The sequence below is a fragment of the Melospiza melodia genome, chromosome 4, assembly GCF_035770615.1.
Source record: "Melospiza melodia melodia isolate bMelMel2 chromosome 4, bMelMel2.pri, whole genome shotgun sequence".
Taxonomy (NCBI): domain Eukaryota; kingdom Metazoa; phylum Chordata; class Aves; order Passeriformes; family Passerellidae; genus Melospiza; species Melospiza melodia.
Genome location: NC_086197.1, coordinates 88764318 through 88777747, shown reverse-complemented (window position 1 = coordinate 88777747; position 13430 = coordinate 88764318). Strand labels below are relative to the sequence as shown.

The following is a 13430-nucleotide window of genomic DNA, read 5'->3' as shown; positions in this document are numbered from 1 at the left end:
ATGCAAGCATCATGCCCATCACTGAGTGACCCAGGGTCTGTTCAGTGAGCCAGGCCTTTCATATTCAGTGGCCAATAAAATAGTGAGTTATTTCACAGTCATATTAGGTATTTGGCCATGTATTCAAAAGTATTCCTGAGGCAACTAATTTTTTTCTTTTATTGCTCTCTCTACAACTCACTGCACAAAGTTCTACTTCTTGACTTCACAGCACCAAGAGCCTTCATAAAAGCAGGAGCTGTAGTGGCTCTGAAGCAGCAAACAGCTTCCCACAAAAAGTTCTTCAGTTCAGGCCATAGAATTTAGTGAGGCTTTTTGGGCTCACTCTCTTTCAGGACTTTGCAATCCTTCAAAAGCTGCTCATTTTCACAGAGTAGTTGCTTCTTGGGTCCTTTGACTGAGGTGGGAATGGCACTGGGTGTCACTGTGTGTGTTTTATCTTGCATTCCTGTACAGCACGAGAAAAACCTTGAGTCTTGCAGGAAAGGACATTTGTGAGTGGGGCACAGAAATTAATATTGAGGCCAGGGTTGCAGGGTGCATGTTCAGGTCTTTTACAAACCTTCACATAAATGTGAACTATAAATCTGCAATCATGGTCAACAGTAAGTAACCTGGATTTGTAAGACAAAAAAATAAGAGAAAAATAGGCAATATGTTGATTCCTATTAAGTTTTATTTGTGCTATAAACCCAACCATTCAGTATTCATGTATACCCTTCATAGGAAGCTCTGTACCCCATAGGTAGTACCTATTAAACAACTTAGGCTTTCTAACATCTCATCATTCTATAAAGCACATTCTGTCCCTGCTCCTTTTGGTAGTGGTGCAGTTCCCATTTTTCACTGATGCAACACATGCAGATTGTCAATCTTGTACTAGTTTTGTTTTTTCAATGTTCTCATTTAAAAGTATAAAGTCTGGCTTAGTTATGAATGTCTTTACTTTTGAAATTCACTGTGTTTTTTAGCCCTTGGTAATCAAATTTTACAAATCCAGCTTGTATTCATATTAATTCCTTTTATAAAGGTTTTTTTACTATTATAATATTGGTTTCTCTTCCCTTAGATATGCTGCTTCAGTAAAAGATGGCTCCCAGTATTTTGTTCTTCTCATTATTACAGATGGAGTTATATCTGATATGGCTCAGACAAAAGAATCCATAGTGAATGTAAGTTTTATTGAAAGTGTTGTAATAATGTTTGTAGGAATTCAATTTTAGGCAATAAAGCAAGTGGATTAATAGTTCAGGCATTAGATTTGTTCCAGGAGTACCCATTTTTTACCAAATAGGAGAAGTTTATTATGCATGAAGATGAAAAGGAAGCAAAAGTTGAACTTGACCTAATTAGATAGTGTTTTGTGGTGATACTCTTCTCTCTAGCACTGTATGTTTGTATGATTTTACTAATTTATTTCTTGCATCCTGCTTCCTCATACACATCCCACCATGCAGTTTTTCATAGTAAACTCTTTTTTTTGTCTTTCTCATAATTGACAGTTTTGATCCCCACACTTTTTTGAAACTGCCCCCAACTTTCTGATCCCGAATGGCAAGCAAACCAATTATCTGATTTCCCTCAAAACAGTCCCTAAAACTCTGTAAGTTCCTTATTTGTTAGTTTCTGCATTTTCTGTTTTAGTTTCTGCATTGTTTTCAGTATTTTTCTCTTCCAAACTGCCATGGGTATAGGTAATATTCTGTATTATGAGCAGGTTCTATTGTGCTTTTGCCTGTGGGAAATTTCAGATAAAAGTACTCACAGAAACACTCCCAGACATGTTTGGAAAAGATCTCTACCAATAGTTTTTAACATACCACAGTGGATCTAGTTAGCAGCAGAGTGGTGAGTTGAAAAGCCTACATTAAAGTAATTTAGCATCATGTCCAAGTGAATAGTGCAGAATTAGGTGGCACAGTTTTGAAAATCCACTTTTAGTACCTCCCGTAGAGATTTGATGCTGTTTCAGTTTGTGGGGTGCACATGAAAATTCTGCCCCAGTGTTCTGCCTCTCCCTGGGGACCAAGATGCCCTCAGTCCCAGCCTGCAGCACAGACACAGAGTCTGTGTAATAGCAAGCTTGGGAATTCATTCTCCAGCCCAGACTAGAGGTTTGAAACATAATTTCTTTTAGATGAGCTGCTCTTAGGTGACAGAAAGACTCGGTGCAGAAAAAAGGAGCAGCTCTTGGTTCTGACTCACCCTTCCATTTGAAGTCAGTGCATAAGGGAGCAGCGAGTGCAGTTGGCTGATACCTTGTGAGATTAATTCCTGTGCCACCAAGACATACAGACTACCCTTGTTTTCAGTAATGGTTCATTTCAACAAATAATGGCTGCTAGTCTGTGACTGTCTGGAAACACAGCAGATGTGTTAGCTTGGAATAGGTGGAAGTTTGATAATATTTGCTGTCTGGGTTTTTTATGAAGTTGCTTTCATTTTTCTGCATAATCCTTGAAGTGTGAGCACAGTATACCAAGACAGAACTAATTAAATGCTATTCAATAACAGTATTTTTAGTTTTAATAATATCCATAATACTAAAAAGAGCAATGATGTCCAATGCAACTTGATGCGTATAAAAGTCAGAGTATATTTCAATTTTAACATTAATTGTGCTTTTAGGCATCTTTCTCATTACAGCATATATGTCAGACACATTCTGTTTTACCAAACTGTTTAAAGGTTATGCTGTCATTCAGGAAATGCCAACACTTGGGTTTATATGCAGAAGTTTAACTCTTTGTCTTTATGCTGTCCTTGCCACTTACTGTTTCATATTTCATTATATCACATAATTCTGTGTCTGTGTGAGTAGGAATCTCTTTAAAGGATACTTTCTTTACAATCAAAAAATAACATTCTAGAAAACAGAAGATTCTGTACTAAGAGAGTCTACATCTATGATTTTTTTGACCAGTGTATGCTCCTGTTTAATGTTTAAAATGACTGTAGACATTTTAAAGTTTATCACAATATCTCAATAAGCAACAGAGTTACCAGAATTATCTCAGTAAATTGTCAACCCTGACATTTGCTGAGTGTTCTTTGGTTTTAGTAGATCCCTTCTTCATCAGAGGCAGATTCACATTATTTCTATAAACTGATGCTACTATCAGGACAGGAGAGTCCAATATTTAAGATAGTGTCTTTGCAGTTTTAAAGATTTTACAGAGTTTATTCAGAGAAAGCCAGATATCTTTGAATGAATAAGATAAAGTAAAATGAAAAATCTTACCACAGGCCAATTCTATATCTTGCTTGTCTGTGGCATGGATGATTGACTTGAGTAAAATTTCATTAATGGGATAAATGTAATATACAGATTGCTCAAATAGATTATTTCTTTCCTTTTAAAAATTGGCATAAGATCAATGTACAAAATAGTGTCCCATAGTTGCAAGCAGCTGTGTAAGATCAAGAAACAGCAAAGCACATTTAAGTAAATGTCAGACTGTTATTAGGTACATATTTGCAATTGCTGTCAGTTTACAAAAGTTTCTAGTAGAAATTTGTCCTCTTAGTTGTTATACTAATATTAAATGCTAACATGGTTTGTTGTCTTTAATTAGTATCCTATATGATTCAAAGACTTGGTAATGAAAAAATAAAACAGTCATGTGCCTTTCTGTCTTCATGCAAGATGTTTTGTACCACTTAAGCAGACAGTTTACACCACTCAACTTTTTAGGGGGAAAAATTGTTCTTGAAAACATAATTTCTGTGTAGTTTTGTTCACTTTGTTCTCAGATCTCCTATTACTGGTAGAGGTTATGTAATGCATTAAACATTCTTTTTCTTCTTCTTTTGAAGGCTTCAAGGCTTCCAATGTCCATAATTATAGTGGGGGTAGGACCAGCAGAGTTTGATGGTAAGTGTTCTAGTGGTTTTTCTAATTGTTTTTTAGATTTGCTTACAATTTAGTAATATGTAGCTGTTCAAACAAATATTGGTCTTTAAAAGAACATTATATGAAGTGAGGAGTGAGCGCTGCTGGCATTTCCAGCTGGATTGATTGATTGATAACTCAGTGTGATTACAAGCTACCATGTGGAGCTGTGTAGCCCCTCAGGCTCTCTGTTCAAGCCAGAGCCATATGGGGGCTCAGCATTTACAGTAAAGTAAGTATACTCAATAAATGTTCCATTTCCTCAACACAAATATTTAGATGCCTTGTGAAGTGTCAGTTGAGTGAAAATATTGATCTTACTGCAGTAATAAAATCTTGAGAAAAATAAATACATTTGAGGTGGTCTGGATTAAACAGGGTTTCACTTGGTGACAGGAGTGAGCCCTGCTGTGCAGCAGCATTGACAGAATATTACAGCAGGAGGGAAATTACCAGGTTATTTATATATTCTTTCTGTGATATTCTGGAACACCATTCTCTGTTGTAATAACTAAGCTGCTTCCATTTTTGTATTAATTTATTAAGTGTGTATCACTGCCCTATGAAGTGTAGACATTGTGTGTGTCTGTTCCTCAAAGTCCTAAATAATTTCTTTTTAATTCTAGTACATCAGTATACCTTCTGTTGTACATGAAATATACTTAGCACTACTACCACAGATGTTTAGTGTTCACTAATGACTGTACATGTTAATTTTTGTACAAATACTCTAAATGTAGGAAAAAAGAGGCAAAAACAAGACAAAAATTATTTTGTATAAAATTTATTTTATTTTAGTATAAGCATTTATTATTATGCTGCTTGGCAAGTGGTATAATAGTAATAATTTTAAGTATCTTACTCCATGAAGAAATTGTCTAGGTGAACACTTACACTCCAGATGATTGTATGCCACAGTCAATGAGAAAGGACAGTTTATATTCATAAATCCATATGATGGAAATTTGTAAACTTCATTTTTATTCCAGGGAATTCCAACATAGTCCTGTGTTACTTACCATTCTCTGACCCCTCCATTGCATTTTCCCTTTCTCCCCGTTTGTCTAGTCCTTGGATTTGCCCAGGCTCCCTTTCTCAGTCAGGACATGTTCTTGGGGTGTTGGATTCTGTTTGTACTGCAGGATGCAGTTTCCATCTTTGGAGCCACAACCTCAGCATGTGCTGCCTCAGGGAGATTCACCCTGAGCTGCATGCCAAATCTTTGGTCCCTCAGTGCCCACGAGGACAGAGGAATTACTTCCATCTACAGAAATTCCTTCTGCAATAAACAGAAATTCCTTCTGCAATAAACAGAAATTCCTTCTGCAATAAACAGACTCCCTGTCTGCTGTGCCTGCAGGAGGGTGATGTTCAGGGTGTCTGCACATTCCAGTGTCCCTGGAGCTTCAGTTCTGCCCTGGAGAGACCAAGCTGCTCCTCTTCAGATCTCCCTGTTCCCTGCATCTCCCAGCCCCTGGGGAATACCAGAGGGGTTCTTAAAAATTTGAAATTTGGGTAGATGACAAATACACTTGGCAGAGCTTCACTTAAAGGATGTGAGGGTGACTGTAACAGGTCACATCAGAAGCATTTCTGCCCAGTGTTCTGTATCTGACATTGCCATGGTTAGTTCCCTAGAGAATATTAAGAACAGACTAAGCAAATTTGATATTCCCCTGAATACTGGCTTTAGGTTGGAGTTTGCTGGGCAGGATGTGCTTCATGTCTGTTTTGGAAATTTTTTAGTGAAACTCCTTCAAACACTTGTTCAGTCTCCTGGTTTGAACACATGTACATTTTTGCAACAGCATCATCAGGCAACATGCTCTGCAGACACACTGATTTGTTTCTTTGAACAAATAAATTCTGTTAGCTTGGCTCCTGATGGTGTCATTTGCACTTTCTAGCTCTTGCTTCAGAAGAACTAGGTTTGAAGTGCTGGTTTCAGTGAATTTAGCCCTGTTTGGAAGCCCCTGAGAAACTGAGGTGCAGGGCTTTGGTTTTCATGGCACACACCAAAAGAAGGTTTTTGAACTGCAGATCCAACATCTCAGCAATAACCTGAGATCCCAAATCCATCCATTTCAACACTGACAAGAGAGCAAGTACATCTTTCCACCTGGAATAGCTTCCAGGTATCTAGACAACAGAGCTTACCTGTATCCTGCTCAGAAGATACAAGAAGAATTGCCCAATAAATTTAATATTTTTTAAGCACTCCTCATTCCTTAGCATTAGAAGATACTGATTTTTCAGTGTGAATGTGAGTTATTACCTCTCTGTGCTGTTTCCTCTGATATCTTCTGTAACAATAGCTGAAGATGAATTCTTCTCCACCTCTGAAAGTATATATATATTGCCTTACAAAACCAGATGTACTTACTGTTTTGAGAGATGAAAGGACTATGTATTTGTCATAGTCTGTTCTTTTCTGAAGGTACAATAAAGGTAAAAGTATGTATTGTCACCATGAAAAAGTGCAAAACAGCTACAAAACATGATGTATTTTCTGATGCAAATGATCTTAACAGAGTTACCTAAAGAAGAATTGTTGGTTTTTTTTATTGCTCAAAAGCGTAATTTGTATGAACTTTTCCTCAGTAAGATGATTTTATTGTGTACCTGAACTCATAAGGGTTTTTTGTTCATTTTTTTAAGCTATGGAAGAACTGGATGGGGATGTAGTGAGGATTTCTTCAAGAGGAAGATTTGCAGAAAGAGACATTGTGCAGGTGGGAGAGAAAATATATTCTCATAGATAGATTTTACTGTTCCTCTTTGTTTTGAATTTTCATTTCTATCTATATTCCTACCTTTCATTTCACCTTAGCACTGACATACTTTATCTTGAGGTGTTTATAACAAGCTCAGAACTCTCTGTGACAGCTCTAAGCCTTTTTGTAACACACAAGAGTGGATCTGCATTTGTTAGGAAATGACCCCTAACTGGCAGGGCATTGTTATAAAGTCTTGGTGTTATACAGCCATGGAGAAGAGTTAGCTACTGAGAATTTAGAGAAACATGGTATTTCTAGAAAAATGGTTTCTGGCTAAAAGTAAATCTTCTGTGGAAGCCATATTTCCTGGTAGTGGCTGAATACATTTATAAAATAGAGTGTTTAAGTTGGAAGGGACTTACAACAGACATCCAGTGCAACTGCCTGGCCATTCTGTACAGGGCTGACTGAAAGTCAGAGCATGTTAATAAGGGCATTGTCCAAATGCCTCTTAAACACTGACAGATTCAAACCTCACCTTAGAACTGCCATTTCTTCTTCGTCCTTTATTCCTCCTATTTGTCAAACTTCATGCTGTTCGCTTATTTTTCCTCTTACTTATTTGCACTTATTTCTGTTCAAGACAGGTTGGATTTTTATATTGTTGTCTAATAGAATATATATAGAGGAAGAATAAGTGAGCCATATCAATAGCTCATACTGCATGATAGTTAAGGTCAGACAGCAGCTGATGAATTTTGGGATATGTTTATTTGTTTCCATTTATATCTGCAGGAACTGAAACTTCAAAATGTTTAATGTTACAAATACTGATAAGTGAATGTTTAAGGATTGATTGATAACTGCTGGTGAATGTAATATTTCAATCCAAGGACGTGTTCAAAATGTGTTTGACACCTGATTTTATAGTTTGGTTTTATTAGAACAGAAAAATAAAGAAAACTACATAAATATATGGAAATTAAAATGATCAGAACTCTTTTTTCAGTCTTCTTCAATCTTCTTGCATACAACATTAAAATTCCCTCTATTTTTTTTTTATGGGGATCAGAAATGAACATAAGACAGAAATTAAATTACTTTCATACTCTCTATGGATACACATTAAAGAAAGTCATGGATTCCTGAATTCTGATAGTTGAGAAGGATACTTTTTTCATTTTTGCAACATACAGAGATAACAGCTGATGAGAAAGTGAGATATCAAAACTCTTTGAAGAGTAAAACATGCTGGTTTCTTTGGTAACTGTTGTCAGATAGTTTTGAAGGTAGGGATGATGTAAGACAGCTGAACAGGAGATAGGAAATAGTTTCTCATTTTGTCAAAGTCTTTGCAGTGTTCCTTGGTGTCCGCGTTGGGCTGGAGAGGGGCTGTGTGCAGTGTGTTGCTCTGGAAATGTCAGTGCTTTCAGCAGAGCAGTGTGTGGGGTGGACCCCAAGCTCTGCAAAGCCCTCTGTGCCATCTCAGATTTTTTAAAGCTAATTCACGTACCTTCTGGCAAGCGTTGCGCTTATGTTTAAATTCATTTAAATATAAGCAACATAATTTCTCTAATAATAACAGCCCAAAAATCTTTAAAGAGCATAAATGGATAGAGTTCTAACATATTATAAACAAGATTTGTGAAAATGCTTTGCCTTGAGATTACTAACCTGTGCTGAAAAAAAAATGCAGTGAATGCCCTTTTGTATTTCTTTGGAATTCATTGCATATCAGAATTGTAATAAAATGTTTATTTATTATTAATATATTTTAATCAGAATGTTGCCCCATGCCATATTGAATTACCCAAAGACAGAATTATTTTGTGCTCTTTTTCTGTCTAAATACTAACAAATATTGACTTTATAGACTAACTAAATAAATAAAAAGGAATTCTGTCAAACTGTCTAAATTTGGTTTGACCTTTATTTTGTATCTAGCAAGCTGAAACTGATTTGCCTTTATAAAACTAACTACTCAAATTAAAAAGTGGGGTTTTTTGTGTATTAGATTAATTAAAATTAACTAGTGAAATTACCTATTAATTCTAAAAGTATTGTGAAATATTTTGATTAAGTTAGTACTAAAGTCTGTCTGTTAACAGTGAGTCTCTCTGTGTGTTATATTTGCTACTGGCTGCACCTCATGTAGAAGCATGTTCTTCACTGTCTCTCCTCACTAGTGTGGATACATGTTGTGGGACTCTGTGTTACATGTGTACCACTTCTTCCTCGGTTTTAATTTCTGCTCCTTTCCTATCCTTTTGCTGTTTAAGGCATTTTAGGAGAATATTTACTTATAGTGATGCACCTGCTGTTTCTCCTGAGAATTTTGCATATCAGCCTTTTTAATTAAACTCTTAAATTACAGAAAATGCACTTGGCATTCCATCAGTTTCCCTTTGGTTTCTCCTATGCCTTTCATTCTATTCCTCTGCCATCTCCATGTTAGCTGTCCTTGTACATCTCTAGGTTTGTTTCCCTGCCCATAGTTCCTCCAGCTGCTCTGGCACCTCTGCAGTGTGGGGAGAGGAGGAGAAGAGCTAAATCAGGCCAAATATGTTGTATAATTGCATTTCAAGAATTACACTGTTGAAATAGCCCCACTTTGCTACAGAACAGGGGTCTGAGATTTCGTGTTTGCAGACTAATGGATGAGGGGATCTCTCAGGATGGGATACATGTTCTTTAACTGCATGTACTTTTTACACAAGGTAAAAAATAAAGGAGCCTGGATTGTTTCCTTTTGGTATGCCAGTAGCACAAGATTCTCATTAAGTATTAAAAAATCAAGCCAAGGCTGGGCAGGTAAATGCTCTAGGTGTTGAACATCTGCATATCACATCACAAGTTCTTTTTTGATCCAATCATTTTTGCTTAGCTTCTTTATGCATTTGTTAATATCATATTAAAAGTGTTCATGTGGTTCAGAGTTCTACTAGGTATAATGCAAAATGATCAAAAATTCAAAGTCATCCTTTCTATTCTGTTCACTTCAGAGGTCAAAAAAATCTACCCAGCAAGTGCCAGAGTGGAAGCAGTCTGGTGGGTGGTGCAGGAGCAGGGAATGGAAGCTGAGAATGGCTTTCTGAGACAAAATTACCTTCTTGCTTGGAAAGGGTTGAGAGATAACCCAAATATATCAGTGAAGCACTTGATCACCAACCTGAGCTCGCCGTGGCTCATGTGAAACGGTTCACCCAAGTGAAAGTGTTACACTATTTCTATTAGAAGGCAGGTCTATAATAATTGAGATACAATGTGTATTTATAAAATATATAATATAAAATGCAACTTATGTATGGGTACATTAAAACTGTGTAAGGTAACATGTTGGTATACTCTAAACCCCCTAGGTTAAGCTTTCTTACTTTAATGTTGTAAGATCTGTTCTGTGTCTGAGTGAGCATCTCTCTTGCGCTGCAGTTTGTGCCATTCCGGGATTACATTGACAGAAGTGGAAACCACGTGTTGAGCATGGCAAGACTGGCCAAAGATGTGCTGGCTGAAATCCCAGAGCAGTTTCTGTCCTACATGAGAGTCAGAGGAATAAAGCCATCCCCTGCACCGCCCCCCTACACACCCCCAGTGCACGTGTTGCAGACTCAGATATGACTGCTCTGAGGTGTTGGGCATTTATCACAAATCTCTGGATGCAGCAGTAGCTTCTGATAACTTCTTGGAGCTAGAAAAGTTCTCTTCACATACCAAAATTCTCCTATTAGTTGCATAAGCAACTGGAAAGCTTTTAAATGCTAGGAGCAAAATGTTGATGTTCTGAGACTTTTTTTTTAGTCCAAACTAAAACTTTTTTGATGGATTTATTGGAGGGGGGAAGCACAAGTCGGGTTTTCAACTCAGAAGATTGGGTCCTCTCTGAATATTGAGTGTATATAAATGTATAGGAATGCTATTACTCTGTATCAATGTTTACATGTTACTATTTTTAAATTTCAGTACTTTTATAACTATTCTTAAGAATAAAAGTTTGGAATATTGACTCACATGTCTTCTAGCTTGCAATAGTTTGTCACAAGATAACAAGAGAAGCAATATCTCTTTGAATGTTTGTCCAGACAAATACAAATGAAAGCTAAGGACAAATATATCAATGTGTTTTAAAGTAACTGAAGTGCTTCAATCAGTTCTTAGTAATCCATTCATCTCATGTATTGAAAACTTCAACTCCTAAATGTAAATAACATAATGGCATATGACTTATAACTGGCTCCAGACTGAGGGGGAAGTATGTGTATTTTTTTTAGAGATTCTCCAATTTCTGAGTTTATCTAAGTTTACAGTTTTTTAAACTAACTACTGAAACAAATTAGAATAGTTACTTGCTGTAATTAATTAAAGAAAATTACCTCAATCCAGAACTATCAGAGTGTTATAGTTGACTCACTGAGCTCATTAAATCATATAATACATTCCTTAAAGCACTGGAAATTTTGCATCAGAAATGTCTTTTGAAGTGATTACAGCAGATGTTTTATAATGGACCATTTTAAACTCAAAAAATTTTAAATCTTAACTATTTTTTTGTCTAGATTTCCCATTCAAAGGGATATTGGGCTTAATAATATTTGGGTTTAATATTCTTATTTAATCACATTTCCATTCAGGGTGCATGAATAATAAAGGTAATTAAATGGTTTTAAAATTGCACAACTATGTTGCTTTGTTCACAATTTTGTGTACGGAACTACCCAAAAGAATTTATTATATGCCTGTTGATATATAATTACAAAATGGTTTTGCATGTATATTTTGTACAAAATACACAGTTTTGTGAGTTTGTGTCAGATACATTTTATTTAGAACTAATGGCCTTAAATTTCACAGAACTCCTGAAATGATTGTGAATTGCCTTCAGATACTGTTTAAACTGAACATTATTATTTTTGTGTCACAGTTGTAATTGTCTTGTATACGTAATTTTTTCTTTGCATATAACCTGTTTACTAATTCTGTTTCTTACTACTGTATGTTGTAATGTACAGTATAAAACTAAGGTGCATTTTTTAAGCATGAGAAGTTTTTTGCCAGAAAACATATCTTCAATATTAATGGCATAACTATGTAAATGCAGAATCTTCCATTTTTAAATATATTTAACTTCCTTTAACTATTTCATGTGGGAAATTACGTTTTCCAAATAATTATTCTGTTAACAAAAACAAAAAAAAAAATCTTTTTTTGGTAAAAAAAAATCTTGTTTTATTTTTATTTTGAAACAGTTTTTACATAAATATGGACTTTAATTTTCTCACCAAAATATGTATTTCTTAGTGGATTGATGTTGCATGAGTGAAATTTGATACTTGGCAACTACAATTTTGATGAAAGTGCATCATAAAGAGTAAGTTTAAATCTAATATATGGTGGTGGTGTTCTCCTTTCATCTTCTACATTTATTTTTTGCACAAACAGTGTTGGCACTTTTGAAAAATCTGAAGTTATACTATGTTTCTCTTGTTTCATTTGATTAGGCAAATCTTTATGCTGATATTTGTGCTGGTTCCCAGTGGGCCATGTATTCATCACTAAAAGGCCAGAAAACAAACTTACTCAGCTGAGAGTAATTTATTAGCTCTCATTTAGCCAGTACATTTATTAGTTTAAAGATTAATCTCAAAACTAATCTAGCAGTTCATTTAACAAGTGAAAGAACTTTTAAAGAAAGGTGTTACTTCATCAAAGTTATTCTGTCTATCCAGCCTAAGCACTATTCTATTCTATTCTATTCTATTCTATTCTATTCTATTCTATTCTATTCTATTCTATTCTATTCTATTCTATTCTATTCTATTCTATTCTATTCTATTCTATCCTATCCTATCCTATCCTATCCTATTCCACACTGTCAGGGTTTTTTTCTTCTGTTCAGTATTGGGTTCTAAACATATTTAATGGAAAGAAATAGTTGTGATAAGTGGACTGAGGACTCTAGTGGCAAAGGGCTCTTTCCAGACCTGTGAGATTCCCTATCTCTATGCTTGGCATCTTGAATCTGTAACATGTGGGAATCATTACATAATCTCACATATTAACTCTCATTCCAGTTTTTCTGGGACGAGAGCTAAAGCTCTGAGCTTGAATTTCTCAAAAAAAATCACCTGCAGATTTTTTCTCCAAAAAATCACCAGCTGTTTTTACTCCTGGCTTTATTCTCAAGAAGAATGGAACACAAAATTATTATTCCTTCCCAAGAAATGCTAGCTGCTATCAAAATATACTAATTTGCCACACCTGAAGAGTAGCAGATGGTTTTTATGTTTAAAAAAAGTAAAAGGTGACACATTATGTGACAAATTAGTTGTCCTGAGAGAAACTGTTGGCCTTGATAAAACCTCTCTTCCACTGGTATCCGTCTTGGAATGGATATTCATAATACATACAGAAAATTTTCTGGCACAAATTTCCTTCAAATGAGGAAATTCACTCTTGAATTAGACTCCACTGGCTCATTCAGTCTAATTCAGGAGTGACTCCTAGGTTTGATTCAGACTGGTGAGGAATTGATGCCAATCTGGAAGAAGAAACTGGTTTGATCTTGGTTACAAACTAGAACTTTGTCATTTTAGGCAAAGATGGAAAGCTGTACAGTAGAATTTACATGGACTTCAAATCAGCTCTGGTCTACAAAAAAAGTTTGTTGTGTGGTGCCACAGGGAGGTGTCTCTAGGAGATGAAGAGGATTCAGGTGGGTTTAGGGATTCTCTCTAAGAAGTTGCATTTTGGAAAGCTGGAAATTCTCACCTAAGTAGGAACAGATGAAATTCACTCCAGGATACTTAATAAAATGGTTGAAACAA

General features: G+C 35.7%; 1 protein-coding gene across 1 annotated transcript in view; it reads left to right on the top strand.

The window, feature by feature from the left end:
* Window positions 1-11990, top strand: part of CPNE8 (copine 8) — a 70120-nt gene extending 58130 nt beyond the window's left edge. Inside the window, exons 17-20 of the mRNA XM_063155464.1 lie at window positions 1070-1172; window positions 3817-3874; window positions 6551-6624; window positions 10039-11990. Of these exons, the coding sequence (XP_063011534.1) occupies window positions 1070-1172; window positions 3817-3874; window positions 6551-6624; window positions 10039-10227 (424 nt within the window). The 3' untranslated portion in view covers window positions 10228-11990. The remainder of the gene's footprint in view (window positions 1-1069; window positions 1173-3816; window positions 3875-6550; window positions 6625-10038) is intronic.
* Window positions 11991-13430: the final 1440 nt, after the last annotated feature.